The following is a 17,039-nucleotide window of genomic DNA, read 5'->3' as shown; positions in this document are numbered from 1 at the left end:
GTGTTTGTTTCTTGCAGTATATTATACACCTTTTGAAGGCAGACATTTTATCCTATCTGTGTTTTTATCTTTGATGACAGCCTTATTACTTAGTAAATGTTTAATGTGGGATATGAGGGACTTAAAACCACCCTCTTTTCTGCTACCAGATTTGGCTCTAATGGTGAGCTAGAGCCAGGCACCAGAAAGGTGGAGATAATTGGCACCATAAATACAGTGAACAAGTTTCGAATCTGTGGCTTCAGGTCTGTAAGCTTGCTAATAACCAGCCCCCAGATTAGCCAGTTCACTGCAGTGCAAGATGCTTCCAACGCAAGGGCAGGCCTCACCTCTCAAGGATGCTTTTCAGGTTTGTAGGCTGTGTGTGGCACTTGCTTTCATTAGTCAGCTTGATTGGAAAGAAAAATCCAGGGTGGACCAAGCTCTCTCTGCCTGATTCTTTTAACACAAACTCACCTGTTACTACAAGAGCCACTCCTCCTCTCTTGTGGGTACAGTGAAGGGAAGTGTCATTGAATGAGGTTCCTTCCTCATAGAGACATAGACCCAAGGGAAAGGAAGTCCCTACCCAAAAATCAAATGCAAATTGGCCGGAAATAAATGTCATAAATCTTGTTTCAAAGTATAAATGTCACTATTAGTTAAAATAAGTGAAACTCCATTTAAAACATTATTGAGAGAAATGTTTATGAAGGATTAATATGAGTAAAGAGAATATACGGAAATACATACACGCACAATCAGTGATATCATTGAGTTGGGCTTTGTTATAACACCTCATAAATATTTTGAGTCATGATATTTATAGGAATGAATGACTTCCATATAGTTTCTCTTTTAGATAATTAAACATTAGCCATGTACTGCCAAGAGATACTCATCAATAAAAGATGTGTGCATATGCAGATATTGATTATATACCTAACACTAATGTTTATTTATTTTATTTTATTTTTTATATTTTTGGTTTTTTGAGACAGGGTCTCACATAGTTGAGTCTGACCTGGAACTCCCTGTGTAGCCCAGGCTGGTCTCAAACTCAGAGTGATCCTCCTGCCTCAGCCTCCTGAGTACTGGGATTACAGGCATGCGCCACCATGCCTGGCACTGTGTTCTTTAAGGTTTATCAGTGTTAAAGAGGAAAGCCACAGTATAAGTCACTTAATAATTACAGAGACCTGTGAATTCTAATTCTTTTATATTTCATCAGTGAGTTCCCTCACTGTTACTTTCATATTTAAGATTCTCATTATTTCTTACGTAGATTCCCACAAATCCTGAAACTTCTTCTCTACTTAAATATTTTCAAATATGTATCAAACAAGTAGATGTTCTAATATAAATGCCTTTAGAATACTTGATATCAAAGTCCTATAAGTTTACTAAGAATGCAACTAATGTAACTTATAGGTGGTCTGGTTTGAAAAAAAAATTTTAAATGGTAACTTTAGTTCAGTTTCATTATTAAAATCTGTCGCATATCCTGACATATTACCTTAAAATGTGGAGATAGAAATTGAGTTGGAAACATTTTCTATTTCTTAGTAACGAGGGGAAAGGGAAGAAGGAAAGATCCCAGTTTTGATCCTTCTGTATATTAGGAGAATGAGTTGCACACATTTAAACGTTTAAAGATAATGCTGGTATGGTTACAATTCACTAACACGTTATGTAAAAGCTTAACTGATAAAGATTTTAGGTAAAAACATCATGTGTGAGTTGATCCTGCTCTCATTCGTTTTATGAAGGAAAAATGTATTTCTTATTTGATACTTAATATCAGCATATTCAGAAGGACTTGAGTGTAAACATGTACCTGTGTAATGCTAAATACTTGTTCAGACATTGCCTTTTAATAGTTGGCATTCACAATTGCTCGTTTCTCAATGTGCACCTTTCTCCTCCATAGCTTTCACTGCATGTTTCATAATTATAGCTTTTTTCTTTAATTATTTTTCTTTATTTCTATGTTTAAATAAAAACAAGGACTGGAATTTTGCCTCAGGAAGCAAGGTTACTAATAATCTTGTCAAAATCACTTCCCAGAAAAAATTATATCTACTTTTATGTTTTCAAATAACTTCAGAAGTTTTAACTCATTTGAGTATAACTTCTGGAGAAAATACTGTAGTTGTTACTGTATTTCACTTATTTGGAAGTATTTTATTGTATCCATGGGACAAAGCCATTAAGTTGAAAAGAAACATATTAAAACATTCACATTGGATCAGCTAATTATTTAAATATTTAAAATAATTAATTTAAAATTAATGGCCTATTTTGTAATTTAGCAAACCTGCATTTAAGAGTCTGTGCCATGCAATCTCCTCATTTGCTCCAGTTCTGTGATCGAATACCTTCTCTTGCTTCATGTCCTCCTGAAAGCTGTCTGAACTATTGTAAGTTTTATCCCTGGAGGATTAAAAACTTCCAAGGGTGTTCGCAAGTTAGTGCTTGCTGAGCAGAGGCAGCCTGTCCCACAATGACAATCCCATTCTCCTTTGTCCAGAGATTGGATAAATCCAGGGAGCCAGGGTATCAAGGCGACAGAGACAACTTACAGTTGGAAATATCAGGACTGGACCCTATGTGTCCTTAGGATTTTTCAACCCAAATAAGCTCCTTGTTGCAGTTAAGAAAGGCAGTATTTACAGATTATCCTGCTAAGATGATCATATCTGATATATAAAGATTTCTGAGTCTGACGTGCTCTGTCCCCAGGCTTCAGCCATATGTTTGTAACTTCTCAAGGTAGTTTGATGAAAGAATAAACCAAGTTTCAAACTTTGTTCAGCTGTTAGTTATCAAAAAGTGGCTCTTTTTTTAAGTACTGAAACAGAGCGTGACCCATTTAATCAATGGAGAGACACTTGCCTATAAAGATTGGCAGAACTTTTTAAACAGAATGCTAACATGCCATTTCTTTATGTCTATGTTATCTAACTTAACTCATGGACAAGTAATTGTCCCCACAATTTCCTGTAAGAAAACTTGTTCATATTTCATTGGTAGCCCATCCCAAAATGATTTCTTCATGTTATTATTTCTACTCTAAAGAGCATTTTTTAAACCGCCCATGTAACACTGTCCCTGCCTTGAGTTCAAGTCTCGCCTTGCCCCCAGGAGTGTTAAAGGCCTGATATCACATAAGCGCTAGTGGCTTCTTAAACTTATTTTACTCAAGGATAAGTGAGATTTATAGGGCTAATCTTCATTATTTAGTTATATTCATATTTATGTGTTTATATAGATATGTATGCCCTCGGGCAGTTTTTAAAAAGACAAACTATTTAGTACCTAATAGATTCAAAACATCCTCACACATAATTTTTCCCCCCTGTGGCTACTTGTGAGTTCACAGATTTTATTTCCTTACAGTATAATTTATCTTTCTGCGCTTGTGAGATAAAGATTATAGTGCAAAGAATGAACACTTTGGCTTTCGGGGGCATTATTCCAGTCCTGTGGTTCCATATAGTCTTTTATTTTAGGAGTTACTAAATGTCCTGTTTTTTCCTGTCTTGTTCACTGGGCAAACAGGGGTAGATGGTCCCCCTCCCTAGATAGGAGACGACCTCCTAGCCCCAGGATTCAAATCCAGCATGCATCACCGGAGAATGACAGGTACTAGTTACTTCCTCTCAGATGAGTGGCTTCTAGAAGCCGGTAGGCCACCTGGTAAAGGATAATCAAGAGAAATGTTGGTCACGACACACTTCCTGTCAGGAGCCAGAGCCAGATGTGCTGTGATTCCGTCAGTAATCACACCCAGCTCTCCAAAGCACCTCAGAGTAATTACTGAGACGAAAGCAGCATAGGAAATTCTAGAGTTGGGATCCTGTGAAAGAGTTGTTTGGTACACTCTTATTTCATTGTTTTGAATTTCTAGAAACATATTCATGTATTGTTTTCGTTTACAGGTGAATAAATAAACAATTCTCAGGTGCTTTAGAGTATATTAACATCTGTCAGGGTGCCTATTCTTGGTTTCACTGTATTTTTTGATGGTTTAATCTCAGTTGTGCTTTGGTACGATGTAAGCTTATCAGTGATGCAGCTTAGGCTTTGCAGTATATAAAAAAACACCAGGTATAAAGAGGATATGGTTTTTCTCTGAGTATACTTTATGTGTATTGAGACTTGAAACTAATCATCAAGGGTTGGGGTCAGACTACAAGGTAGGTTTATAAAAACAGCATCGGTGCTTTCAATCTACTTCACGATGATCTGTAAAAAGTGCCACAATATATACTCTCCATTGCTTTATTATTCTATTCATTTCATATTTAAATTTGATTATCCTGTTATATACTGTTTATTATATATAAATATATATACACACATACACACACACACACACACACACACACACACACACACACATATATATATAGTTTTATCTTTAAATTTATCTCTTGACTAGTCACAAAAGGTTTTGGGCTAATATGCCTTTTTTCAACAGAAATTCAATAAAAAATTCATTAGTAGTTATAAATAAGTAGCTGTGATTTCTCTATAATAGAATAGTTGATTATATGAAAGCTAGTTACACGATGAGTATGCAGGTTCTCTGTTAGGTGTATGTGTATACACCAGAATAATTAAGATTACATAATTTTTTCCTGTACTTGTACACAATCAAGATTTTAAATTTAGAGAAAAACTAAACACTGTCTCAAAGAAAATTTTAATCTGATTCTACAAATGTTGGAAAGGACCATATAAGCTATCATCTTTTATATTTATAAAATACATAAACATACATTTTACATAATTTGTTATGTAAAAGTTTCAAGATACTCTACTGTGCTTTAATTTCTAAAACATTTACTTCTTATATTTCTATATTTTAAATTTAAAATTAATTCCCTCTGCTACTAATTTTTAGGTTAGAATTCATGGGACTAGAAGTATTAGTAAAATCTCTAATCCAAAAATTATTATAAGCATAAAATAAGTTTCAGTGAACATATAGCATAATTTTTAAATAAACTTTTAAACTCTACATTGCTGGTCATTCACCCAATAAATAATTTTTGTACCTCTACTGTGTACACTGTTTAAATGGCTAATGTCAAATTCTTGGCCATGAAATAACTTAGAATTTCTCCTTAGAGAAAATAATTCTAGGGCCGGGGATCTTGCTCAGAGGTTCGGTGGCCTGCCTTGCAAGCGCAAGGACCCGAGTTCAATCCCCGGTACCAAAAAAAGAAGATAATTCTAGGGCCGGGGATCTTGCTCAGAGGTTCGGTGGCCTGCCTTGCAAGCGCAAGGACCCGAGTTCAATCCCCGGTACCAAAAAAAGAAGATAATTCTAGAATGTCTTTGGATTCATTCCAAAACAAAGAAAACAAAGATTTGATTGAATGTATGATTGATTAGAAGACTTTCTTTTTAATGAATACAAATGTAAGTTTATCTAGGCACTAGGTAAGCCAAACCAAATCATAGCTTCAATTCTTATATACGTTAGAACAAGATACCATTAGTTTTATTTCTCGCCAAATGAATTATGTTGAAGCTTTAGTTTTGGCACATTCAAACACACACACACTTGCAAAGATAAATTTTAGAAGCAGAAATGATTTTTTTAGGATGAAATTATTCCGGAGTGATTACATAGTGTTTTTAAAATATATGTTTGGCTTTTTAATAATAACTTATTTGTAAACAATTTTAAGCAATAGAAATACATTCAAGTGACTTGATACTGTGATTTATTATTGTAAAAATAGGAAAATGTTTACAGTTGACTTTTATGAAGTGATAGGAATATGTGACCATAAAAATGAGAAATTACTGTGAACTAAGGCTAAATTTCTAAGTAGCCACGTGGGTCAGTGGACGAAGCTTAATTAAATGCCTGCCTGTCTCCTCACCTCAGCTTTGTTTACTCCCTTAGATGCTCCTCCTAGTTTCCAAATGGAATGGGAATAGTGAATATCTACAAGGACTTTGGAATTAGGTGGCAGTTTATACAGTCAGTGCCATATTTATTTTGCAAATAATACTGAAAAACAGTAAATTTTTGCTTAGGATTCCAAGTTAAAATAAGTAAAAACTATTCTGTTGCTTTATTTCCCAAAGAAAGTGTGTTATCTGTAAATTAATTTAATTTCTGTAGTAAGTAGTCAATGCTATCTCAAATGGTATTATAAATTTATTTTGAGTTAGCATGGAGGTGGGTTTATCTAGATAAGGATATTTTTGGAAGTCTTAGTATTTTTAAAACAATGTTGAAAAGTACATAATACTGACCCCTCAGGAAAGATTCTGACTTTAAAATTATGAAAATTTCTTAATAGTTTTATTATTAACAACGGTAAAACTTTTACAATTTATCACTCCAACAACAAAATTTCTCTTTGCAAGTGGAATTATTTTAATATATAAATAACTTTTATAAGCCCGTGTGCATGTTATTCAATGAATTTTAATAAAGCTTAAATCTATATGTGGCTTGAAATTAACCAAAATTTACAAAGAGCCATTTGAAGAAAAATGTATTTAGTTTGCGATTGAATTATCAAGGGATTGAGTTTGGTGCTCACAGTTACTTATTCATGTGTAAGTATGAAGAACTATTTTACATTACTATTATTATCTAATTCAACTTTAAAGTAATTGCACAAGCACTTTGTTCAAACATAACGGTATTTGTACTGGGCGTGTTTTGAATTGTATTGTCATGTGTGAGTTACGAGCTCCAACATTTTGATTGAGCATAGTTTCACTTCAGGGTGCATGATGTATTTAAGAGTGCTGTTTGGGAACGTAACTCACATGTTGAAAATATTTGAAAAAAATGTCAGGACTTTATTCAAGTACATGGAGCATGCACAGGTCTCAAGATTTACTCTTCAGTGTTTCTGTTAAAGTAGTTCTGTTTTCTTGGAAAATAACCAAAATTGTGTAGTTTTCCATAGATTTTACTTGGTAGAATCTATTTGCCTATAAAAGTCTTTGACCAAGAGGAAGTAGTTTCTTTTGATATAAAATGAATTAGTACAGTTTCTTCATTGAAGATACTTATGAATAAACAAAACCATCCTCTTTTTCACTTACAGAATTCATAGCAGTTGCCACACACAAGCATTGTTAGCCACTTAAATGTTAAACAACAGACTTTATTATTGTGCTTTTCAAAAATGCCTTATGGGAATGAATTAATGAAAGTTACCCATGTACTTAAATATTTAGTGAATCTGTTTAATGGTTATAGCAATATATATATAAACATCAGTAATATAGAGGAAGGTGTTTCCTAATTTCATATCTTTCTTCCCTGCATATGACTGCTTCTTACTTAGAATGATTCTATTTAAATTTATTTTTTCCTCCCAGATATATGAGATAAGATGACAAATGCTTGTATTCTACATTAAGACAATATAAACCAACTAAGTAGTTGTCCAGCACACACAGAGATATATTCTTATATCAGTGTTCTAATTCAGTGAAGCCACTAAGTGGTGGATTTATATTACACTTTTCCTAAAGTGGAGTATACTATACTTTCATTTGTTAAAACAATCTTAAAAATTTTACTGTGTTCACATATTAGTTTTATAATTTAATTGAATTCTGTCTTCAGAAGAGCTTTAGTTATCAAGATCTTCAGGGAATTGTGTTGATATTAGTCACTGAAGAGAAAAATCAGCACAGAAATACATTTTAACAATTATCTCTCTTTTAATTAGTACATTTAAAAAGTATTCACACTTAATAGAGAAAATGGTATTCTATAATGGAACTGCAAAATAATGTAGGTGCAACTAGTAATGTCCCCAGTTTTCTGATTATTACTCTTGTTTCAATTTAATGGTGTCTACCACCTTGGGTAAATTTTTCTGAGATTCACTTTCCTTATCTGTAAGTTTTATAGATGGACCTGAATTCTAACATCTCTTAAGACTCTAACTGAGTCTGTGCTGGCCCATTGCATGATAAGATATATATGAGACCCATAGTGACTGGCAATTTTTTTTCTTGAGTTTTTTGCTACATTTTAGGTATACAGTACAGTTACATTCATTATTGGGATCTTGTACCTTTACATGACAGGTCTTGGTTCTCATTTTTTCCCTTGTCCCTGCCCTCCCTTCACCCCCTCCCCATTTACAAACACTTTATTTCCATTTTTCCATTTTTTTCTTTTCCCTTATTCCCTTTCCCCTACTGGTAATTTATTATGTATGAATCAAGAAGTGGAAAGAACAGAAGTATCCATCAGTTGACAAATGGATAAAAAAGGTGTTCCATATACAAAGTGGAATCTATTCAGCCATAGGAAAACAAAATTTGGTAATTTGTGACGTACTTTTTAAACTCTCCAACGGATTTTTATTGAGCATGTTTTGAACTACTGTGCCCTAAATGTGGACTTCATAGTGATAACCTGTGTAGACACAGTTCTGGACCACAAGAAAATTAGGAGCGGTAACAAAGGGCACAGGGAGTTCATTTCACTGTGATCGGTTTGGTGATTATATGATCCATAGTTTTGATAGTAGAGTATATGAATATAGATAGATTGTTGTAAACTGTTAAAAACATATCTTGCACATCTATTTAATCCAAGGGATATTAGCATTTAAAACATAGCTGTGATTTAGGATTTAAGAGTAGAAAAAAATGTTAGATTTTCTGCAATTTATTTTTTCTTTACTCTGAATTATGACAATTAACTATATTATTTTAGCTATGTTTAAGGATTCTTTTAAGTCATTAAAACATATATACTTTGTAGGAATCTTTAGAAGAATCTATAATGAAACTATGTTTTAATGGCATTTGAAGTGTCCTTAACTACAAGATTGGAAACAAAAATAAAGAGGGTAGATGTATGAATCTCCACATGAATATTTATCATTCAGTATTTATCATTTAGTATCATGACATTGTCTGTGAGTTTCATATTCTTATTGATGTCTAAGAGTTTATATTTTACAAAAAATACATATTTAAAACTACAGTTTTTTTCTTTTTTTCATTGATTTTATTAGTACATTAGATATGCTGTAGGCTCCTATTCATCATTGGGGATTTGTACCTTTACATGCTATATCTTGATTCTTATTTTTCCCCATTCTCCTGCCCTCCCTTCAATTCCTCCACCCCTCCCTATTTTACAAAGACTTTGCTTCCAGTTTTTTCCTTTTCTCACATTTATTTCTTTCCTTTCCCCTCCCCCTCCCACTACCCCATCCCCTTAAACCTTTTCTTCCTATTTCCCATTATCTATTACACATTTTGGTTTTTTATTTACACTTTCAGTTTCTCACACCGTAGAAACTATTTGGTATTTACAGATGTGTGTACTATGGATTTTATTTAAGAGTATGGCCTCAATATGCATCCATTTAGCTATAAATGTTTCTAGTTTCTCATTCTTTATGGCTGAGTAGTACTCCATTAAAAAAAAAACACATCCTTATCTAATCTCCAGTTGATGGGCAACTGGGTTGTTTCCAAGTTTTAGCTATTACAAACTGCCGCTGCAAACATGGGTGCTCATCTTTCACTATGGTGTGATTCTTTAATTCCTTTAGGAAGTTACCCAGCAAGGGAATAGCAAGGTGAAATGGGACTTCTAACCCTAGCTTTTTCAGGTAACTCCATATTGAGTGGTTGCACCAGTCTGCACTCCCACCATCAGTGGAGAAGGGTTCCTTTCTCTCCACAGCCCCACCAGCATTTGTTAGTTGATTTCATGATAGCAGCCATTCCACGTTTTCATTTACATTTCTTAAATGACCAGTGATGTATAAATCTTTCGACTTTCCAAACTAGGCTCTCCTCGGTTGACTCAGGACTCAACTCCTGCAACACTGGCCTCTTTCCTATTCTGGGAATTTAAAAGCGCCTACCTGGCTGAGGGCCTAACCCCTCACTGCCTCCTTTGCCTGTGCTGCTCTTTCCTTAGATATCTACATAGCCCAACTCCTACAACTTAAGTCTTGCTAAACTCACCATCTCAGTTGTCCTTTCCTGTCCACCCTAATTCAAAATGGAACCTGCACCTATCCCAACCTCCTTCTCCACACTTCGTACCTGTTTGCCCTGGTTTACTTCTTTGTTGCTTTCATTTATCCCCTCCCCTACTATACTGAGTACTTGAATGAGATTCTGTCGACTCCCTTTTGTTCTCCACTAGTAACCTGTGAGTCATTTGAAGGCAGAATCTGTCTGTTCTGTTCACAAATAATTCAGGCTCTTGGAACAGTGCCTGGCACATGCGCTCACTCAGCAAGTGTAGCATGACTAAAAGATCCTTACTGAATGTGAGTTTCGTGGTCTCCCTGAAGCTATATTCTCCTCTTTTCCTGTGTCGAATGTGGGAAAAGGAACATTATTTTTACAGGCACTTGTTCTGAGCATTATTGAGACCAAGGATAAATCGTCCAAAGTGATATACTAATTTTTAATTTGAGCTCAGATGCCTCGTGGGCTTGCAGACCTACTTGTCCTGTCTGTCTTCTCACCTTCTTCACATCAACATGCTTATTCCTGTCTCCCCTGTGGGTTGGGAACAGAGTCTCCATCTTCCATTAATTTGAGTTATATGTTGTGTCCTTCTCTGTCATTCTACCATTCCCTGATCCCCTCTTCGGAGCAATAGAGCAACTCCTTCAACAAGCCTTCCAGGGCTTTCTAAGCTTGTCCCAGATTTCGTGGTTTCTTCTCTTCTTGAGCAAGGGTGCAGCCATGGGATGTGCACCAGAATTTACCTTCTCCACTCTTTTCTGGACAGTGTACAGAAGAAGCATCTCAGGATTCAGACAGACTTGTCTTCCCAGCTTTGCTACTTTCTAAGTGGCCTTGCCCTGAGAGCCTGTTCTCTTATCTGTGAAATGGAGTAAATAAAGAAGATGCCTTCTTAAAGGATCACCATGAGTTCAGGACCAGCCTGAGCTACATAGTGAGACCCTGGCTCAAAAGAACAAACAAGCAAAAAGGATTGTCATGGATAATAAATAAATCAGTGCCGGGCATAGAGTTAACTACCACTGTATCAAGTACCCTTCTCTCCAGCTAGGAAGGGAATGGGGTGGCAGATTACTCCTCTTTTTCTCACTTTTTTTAATCTCAGAAGTGGGTTGTCAGGGTCAGTGGAGGCTGAAGAACACACAGCTGAAACCCTGCATTGGAGGAGGAAGATACCGTGAGTCAAATTTCTGGAGAAGTAGAGGACACAAAAGAGTTTGGCCAGAGAAGTCTGTACTCCTTGTGAAAGCAGACTTTGTAGTATTTTGATTTGTGTTTCTAATGCCTAGCACAAATTCACATATAATGGACACCTGGTTGGGATGTCTGTGACTAATATATGAAGATAGATTTGTCTCAACATTGTTGGAATGGATTTCAAGAAAGAAAATAAATGTGAACTGTAGAAGGTTCAAATCCTTATAAAAGTATACATTCTTATGGTTTCTTTAAAGGTATGTGTTTCTAGAGCATGATATTTTATATTAATTTATTTCTAATATATAGTAGTACTTTGGGCAAATATGTGAGATGATGAGTATATTAGTTTATTCCATTATAGTAACACTTTTGTTACATAGACGCATCTTATTATATAATATTGTATACCTGAAATGTACATAACATTTATATATATATATATATATAAAAATATATATTACATTTTAGTTACAAATGTTGAGTGTGTGTGTATATATGTGTACATATGTACTTTTAGGAAGTAAATTTATTAATTCTTTGATATGTGATATGTGATTAGCTTTTTAAAATGCTACATCATTACCAAAGCTTCTTTCTGATGATTAACAAAATAATTTTAATCAATTTGAACATTTTCACTTATGTTGTCATCTTTCACCATAGCATTTTTTTTCTCATCATAAATTTTGTTGATGAGGAAAACATCTGTAGCACTAAACTCCAGCTTTTAAGGAAAGCTGTGTGTGGTGGTGCATTTCTGTAATCCTGGAAGTCAGTAGGCTGAATGAGGAGAATCTATAAGAATTTGAGGCCTACCTGGTCTTCATAGTGACTTCAAGGCCGGCCTGAGCTACATAGCAAGACCTGGTACTCCTCAGGCTCTGCAGTGAAATAGAGTTTTCCCAGAGTCATTCCTGGAAGCTAACATTACCCAGACAAAGATCCAACCAAAAAAGAAAACAATAAAAACAATCTCTTTAATGAATATAGGTGCAAAAATCCTCAACAAGATACAGAGATATTTATCAAAAAGATCATACATCATGGCCAACTAGGCGTCATCCCAGCAATGCAAGAATGATTCAACATACACAAATCGTTAAATGCAATACATTATATGAACAGGAGCAAAGACAAAAATTGCATGATCATCTCAACAGAAGCAGAAAAAGCCTTTGACAAAACCAGTGTCCTTTCATGGTAACAAACAAGTGAATAAAATACGTATAGACTATCTCAATCTGAAAAAGCCATTTATGAAAAGCCTACTGCCAACATCATATTGAATGGGGAAAACCCTGAAAGCTTTCCCTGTAAAATTAGGAATAAGAGTGAGATGTTAACTATCACCACTTTTGTTCAACAAGGCATTTGAAACATGGCAAGAGCAATTAGGCAAGAAAAAGAAATGGAAAGGAACGAAAGAAGTCTGATTATCATTATTTGCACATCACATGATCCAATACATGGATGACCCCCCAAAATCCAACAGACTCTCAGAATTAACCAAATTAATTAATGTAGCAGGATTCAAAATTAACATGAAAAACATCCATAGCATTCCTGTATACTAATCATGAATCCACTGAGAAGAAATTAGGAAAAAATACCTTTTTTAATAGCACCAAGAAAAATATTTACGAATTAAGGAAGTGAAAAGTCTCTACATAAAAAAACTATAGTACTTTGAAAAAAAACAAAAGAACATGAGGTCAAATTTCATGAATAGGCAGAATGTAGTCAAGATAGCTATACTTTCAAATTTGATATACAGATTTCATGCAATCCCAGTCAAAATATCAACAGCATTCTTCACAGAACTCTAGGAAATAATCATAAAATTTGTATGGAAATACAGGAAAACCAAAACAGCAAAAGCAGTCCTTTGTAACAAGAACAAAGCAGAAAGCATCACCATCCCAGACTTGAAGTTATATTACAGAGCTACAATGATAAAAACAGGATGGTAGTGGTGCAAAAACAGACATGAAGATTAATGGAATGAAATAGAGGTTGTAGAAACAACTCTATGCATACTCAACTATTTGATCTTTGACAAAGGTGCCAAAAACATACAATAGAGAAATGATAGCTTCTTTAATAAATGGTATAGGGAAAATTGGCTATCCCCATGGGAAGACTGGATCTAGACCCATATCTACCACCATTCACTACAATACAATCAAAATGGATCGAAGAACTAAATGTTAATAACACAACTTGTGGAAGATACTTTTGATAGGTGATATTCTTGAAGACATAGGCATAGGCGAGAACTTTGTGAACAAAACGCCAGTTGCACAGGAAATAGTACCAAGAATCCACAAGTGTAATCATACCAAATTAAAAAGCTTCTGCACAGCAAAAGAAACAGTGAAAAGACAACTGTAAGAAGGGGGAAAGTATTTTGCTAGGTGTTTCTCAGAGGACTAATATCTAAAATATATAAAGAACTGAGAAGAATTAGACTCCTCCAAAATAAAAGACCCAATCAAGAATGGGCAAGTGAAATGAATGTGCACTTTACAGGGGAAGAAGTGCAAATGACCAACAGAAACATGAAGAAAGCTTAACATCACTGGCCACTAGGAAAATGCAAATTAAAACAACATTGGAATGCCATTTTAACCCAGAAAGAATGGCCATCACCGAGAAATCAAGTAATAAGTGCTAGAAAAGCTGCAGGGGGAAACAGGAACCCTTCTGTACTATTAGAAATGCAAATGAGTACAAACACTATGGAAATAATTACGTACACACCTTAAAAAACTAAATGTAGAAATTCATTTGCCTCTCTATTCTCCTTCTAGATATCTTCCTGAAAGTGTTAAAAATCATCATATTATGGAGATACATGCATACCCATGTTTATAGCAGCATGTTTCATACTAGCTAAATCTTGGAAGAAGCCCGTTTGCGCATGAATAGGTGATTGGATAAAGAAAATATATTTGCACACAATGGTATTCATACTCTCCCACAAAGAAGGAGAAACGAGTCATTTGTAGGAAAATGGATGCACCTTGAGACCATGTTAAGTGAAACAAATCAGACACACGAGCTTAAATATTATGTGATTTTTCTCTTACATGAGAAGCCCTAATTATAAGTAAAGAGCAAAATAAAAGACAATAGGACACAAGGAGATAGGTCTTTCTTAAAGGGAAGAGTACTAAAGAGATGGAGGGAGGGGAGTAAAAGGAGAGGGAAAGGGAATGAAGATGTGTTACGTACATGTGCCAACTCCACACAAGGAATGTCAAAAATATGTACTGCAAACATAAGTAGAAAAACTTTCTAATTAAAGAGAAGACCCTTTTGGCTTCTGATATCACCTCAAAAAATAAATCAACTGCACTTTCCTCCACGTGGTCTTTCAGCACCTACCCATTACCTGCATCACATTACCATCCTTACCTTCCTCCATGTAGTCTGTGTGTTCCTCAGGAGAGGCAGAGTTGCTCAGCAGGAGGCCCTTTAGAACTTGCGATGGGCACAGTTGTCCCCAGTAAGGAACTGTCACTGCTCCTGTCTCCTATTGGCAACTCATGTCTTCTGCCAACACCAATTCTGATTTTTTTTTTTATTTTGAAAAGCACAGATCGACATAATCATTTAAGTAAGATAGTTGTCATTTGTCATGTCTATTGTTTTTGTCATTGTATGGCTGTTACTGTAGCTTTATTCATCATATATTTTGTATTTCTTTAACATTTCATTCCACAGGCACTCCAGAAAGTCTGAAAGATCTAGCATCCAAAAACAGACTAGAAAAGGCACTACCTCTGATGCAGAAAGGTAGGCTTGGTGTTGTGCTGTGCTACCATCTCCCCGTACTGCTAGAGCCAGGGTGTGCTGTTTAAAGAAATCCATGTGGGTAATCCTGCATTATGTCTCATTAAATAGTTGAATAGTTTCGTTGAAAAATTAAAAGCAGAGCAGTTTGAGGGCAGCCCTTAAATCTCACACTTTAAAAAAAAAATCTCATGTATTTCTCTTTATAATTTAATTACTAATGAGAATTAAATTAATACATACATACACACACATGTTAGAACTTTAATATTTTACTTCTGATGTTGTATTAAATGTTCCCAGTGCATACAGTACCTGGAATAGGCAAATATTTTGAGAGGCAGGCACTTACTGAATCATGTCATCTTTAAAAGTCTCTTTTCTACAGATGAATATTTTGAGGATTCGTCTTGTGTTTTACCACTATACATATATGTTGAGTTAATGTAAAAATTAAAAGGAATTACTGGCCTTTTGTTTTCTGCTCATCCAGTTCCATGAAACTGTTTAGTATTTTTAGGTCCATGATATTGAGACGTTTTTTTAACAGAGCTGGGAAAAAAAAAAACCACACCTAAAAAGTTCAGTTTCTCTTATACTCATTGTCTTTTCTTTTATCTGACAATTGCTGAGAGTATGTTTGAGGACACAGGTAGGGGTGGATGAATTTCATAGCTCTGGGTGTAGAGATTTGCCCAGGCTCATCAGAAACAGAGGAATGGGGCGGTAATGATGAAATTAGAAAACATTTCAAAAACAAGTAAGATGGGAACTAACATCATACAGGTAAAAGTAGATGTGAGGCCATAGTGTCCTGTATTCCATTAGACAAAACATTGTGCAAAAACACCAAGAGTTGATACAACTTCTTGAATTTGGGGAAACCATACCCATTTTGGAATGGAGAATCAAATTCAGGAGATGAGAAGGGGCTAAAACTAAAAACTGGAGATGTGCTGGGAGGTTTAAGGAATGGTATGACTGTTACGCTAATGCTGTGATGAGGAATCTCAACTTCTTCATGAGCCATTGATGTACCTTAAATACGATTGGTTTACATTCCAGAATTTAGGTCATTTGACAGTTTAGAAGGTGGATTGAAAGATTCAAGGGCGGATGCTAGGTAGGCAGTCACTATAGGCGTGGTCAAGATGGAATCTGTATAGTTCTCTGTGTGCCAAGATTAAGAAGCAAAATAGTGGCAATAAAGTAAATTTTCCCTTGAGATCCTAACCACTGAGTTGAGATCTGAAAAATGTGTAAATGTGAGACATGTCAAGGATTATGGGGTAAAAGAGAGATGGAATTTATCCCTCGATAATGGTCCGTGGAAATGGTGACTGTTTAGAGAACTTTATTTCCAACAGATTAGGATTCAAAAAAGTATTGAGTAGAAAAATGATTGGACTTTTAGGAAAGAAATGAAGCATTGAATTCTAGCAGGTGGTAGATAGTAAATAGTAATGAAGCATACCAATTGTTTTTGGTTTTCACATTATTTAATCTTAACTAAAATTCTACTATTTTATACATGCAGATTTGATTATTAGAATGAAAACTCTTCATTAGTTTTTATCAGAGCATAAATTATATGCCTAGTTTTCAAGTGGATCATCAAATAGCCAGTTAGAAAAGAGTTGTTCTGGATTTTCTAGGTTGCATTAACTCGTTCCTGTAGGAAATTTTGAGTTGACATCTAGCTACAAGTAAAGTGAGGACTCAGTATGAATATTCATTCATTGATTCATGTGTGTGGGTGTGGGAGGTGGAACCCAGGGCCACCATCATGTGAGGTAGGCATTCATTCTGCCCCTTAACTGCACCCCAGCCTGGACATTGATTCTTGGCTTGTGGGAGTTAACAACCCCCAGAAGGAATTGTACCACCCAGTCATGCACTGGCTTCTGGCAAAATGTGCAGTGCAATTGTGATTTTTAAAGGTCCATTGTTACCTTCAACAAACTTGGCCTCATGAGGAATCGACTCAAGAAATTATTTTGAAAGTTCTGATGACCAGTTGTAGACAGAAGATTGGCAGAGCTGACTACCTAAACTTT

At 35.2% G+C, this 17,039-nt stretch overlaps 1 protein-coding gene across 40 annotated transcripts in view; it reads left to right on the top strand.

Annotated features, from left to right (window-relative positions):
* Rims1 (regulating synaptic membrane exocytosis 1) overlaps positions 1-17,039 on the top strand; it is a 176,110-nt gene that overhangs the window by 71,952 nt on the left and 87,119 nt on the right. For 17 of the 40 annotated variants that reach the window (XM_033756725.1, XM_033756715.1, XM_033756713.1 and 14 more), the window contains one exon: positions 14,914-14,985. The exons of 12 other annotated variants lie outside the window; for them this stretch is intronic. In XM_033756725.1, the coding sequence (XP_033612616.1) occupies positions 14,914-14,985 (72 nt within the window). Of the gene's footprint in view, positions 1-3,540; positions 3,625-14,913; positions 14,986-17,039 lie in introns of all 40 variants that reach the window. 11 more of the 40 variants (XM_033756721.1, XM_033756703.1, XM_033756701.1 and 8 more) reach the window with 2 other exon arrangements.

This window comes from Fukomys damarensis, unplaced genomic scaffold (genome assembly GCF_012274545.1).
Source record: "Fukomys damarensis isolate Sample0158 unplaced genomic scaffold, DMR_v1.0_HiC HiC_scaffold_27, whole genome shotgun sequence".
In the NCBI taxonomy this organism is placed as follows: domain Eukaryota; kingdom Metazoa; phylum Chordata; class Mammalia; order Rodentia; family Bathyergidae; genus Fukomys; species Fukomys damarensis.
This window is presented reverse-complemented; position numbering and strand designations above follow the sequence as displayed.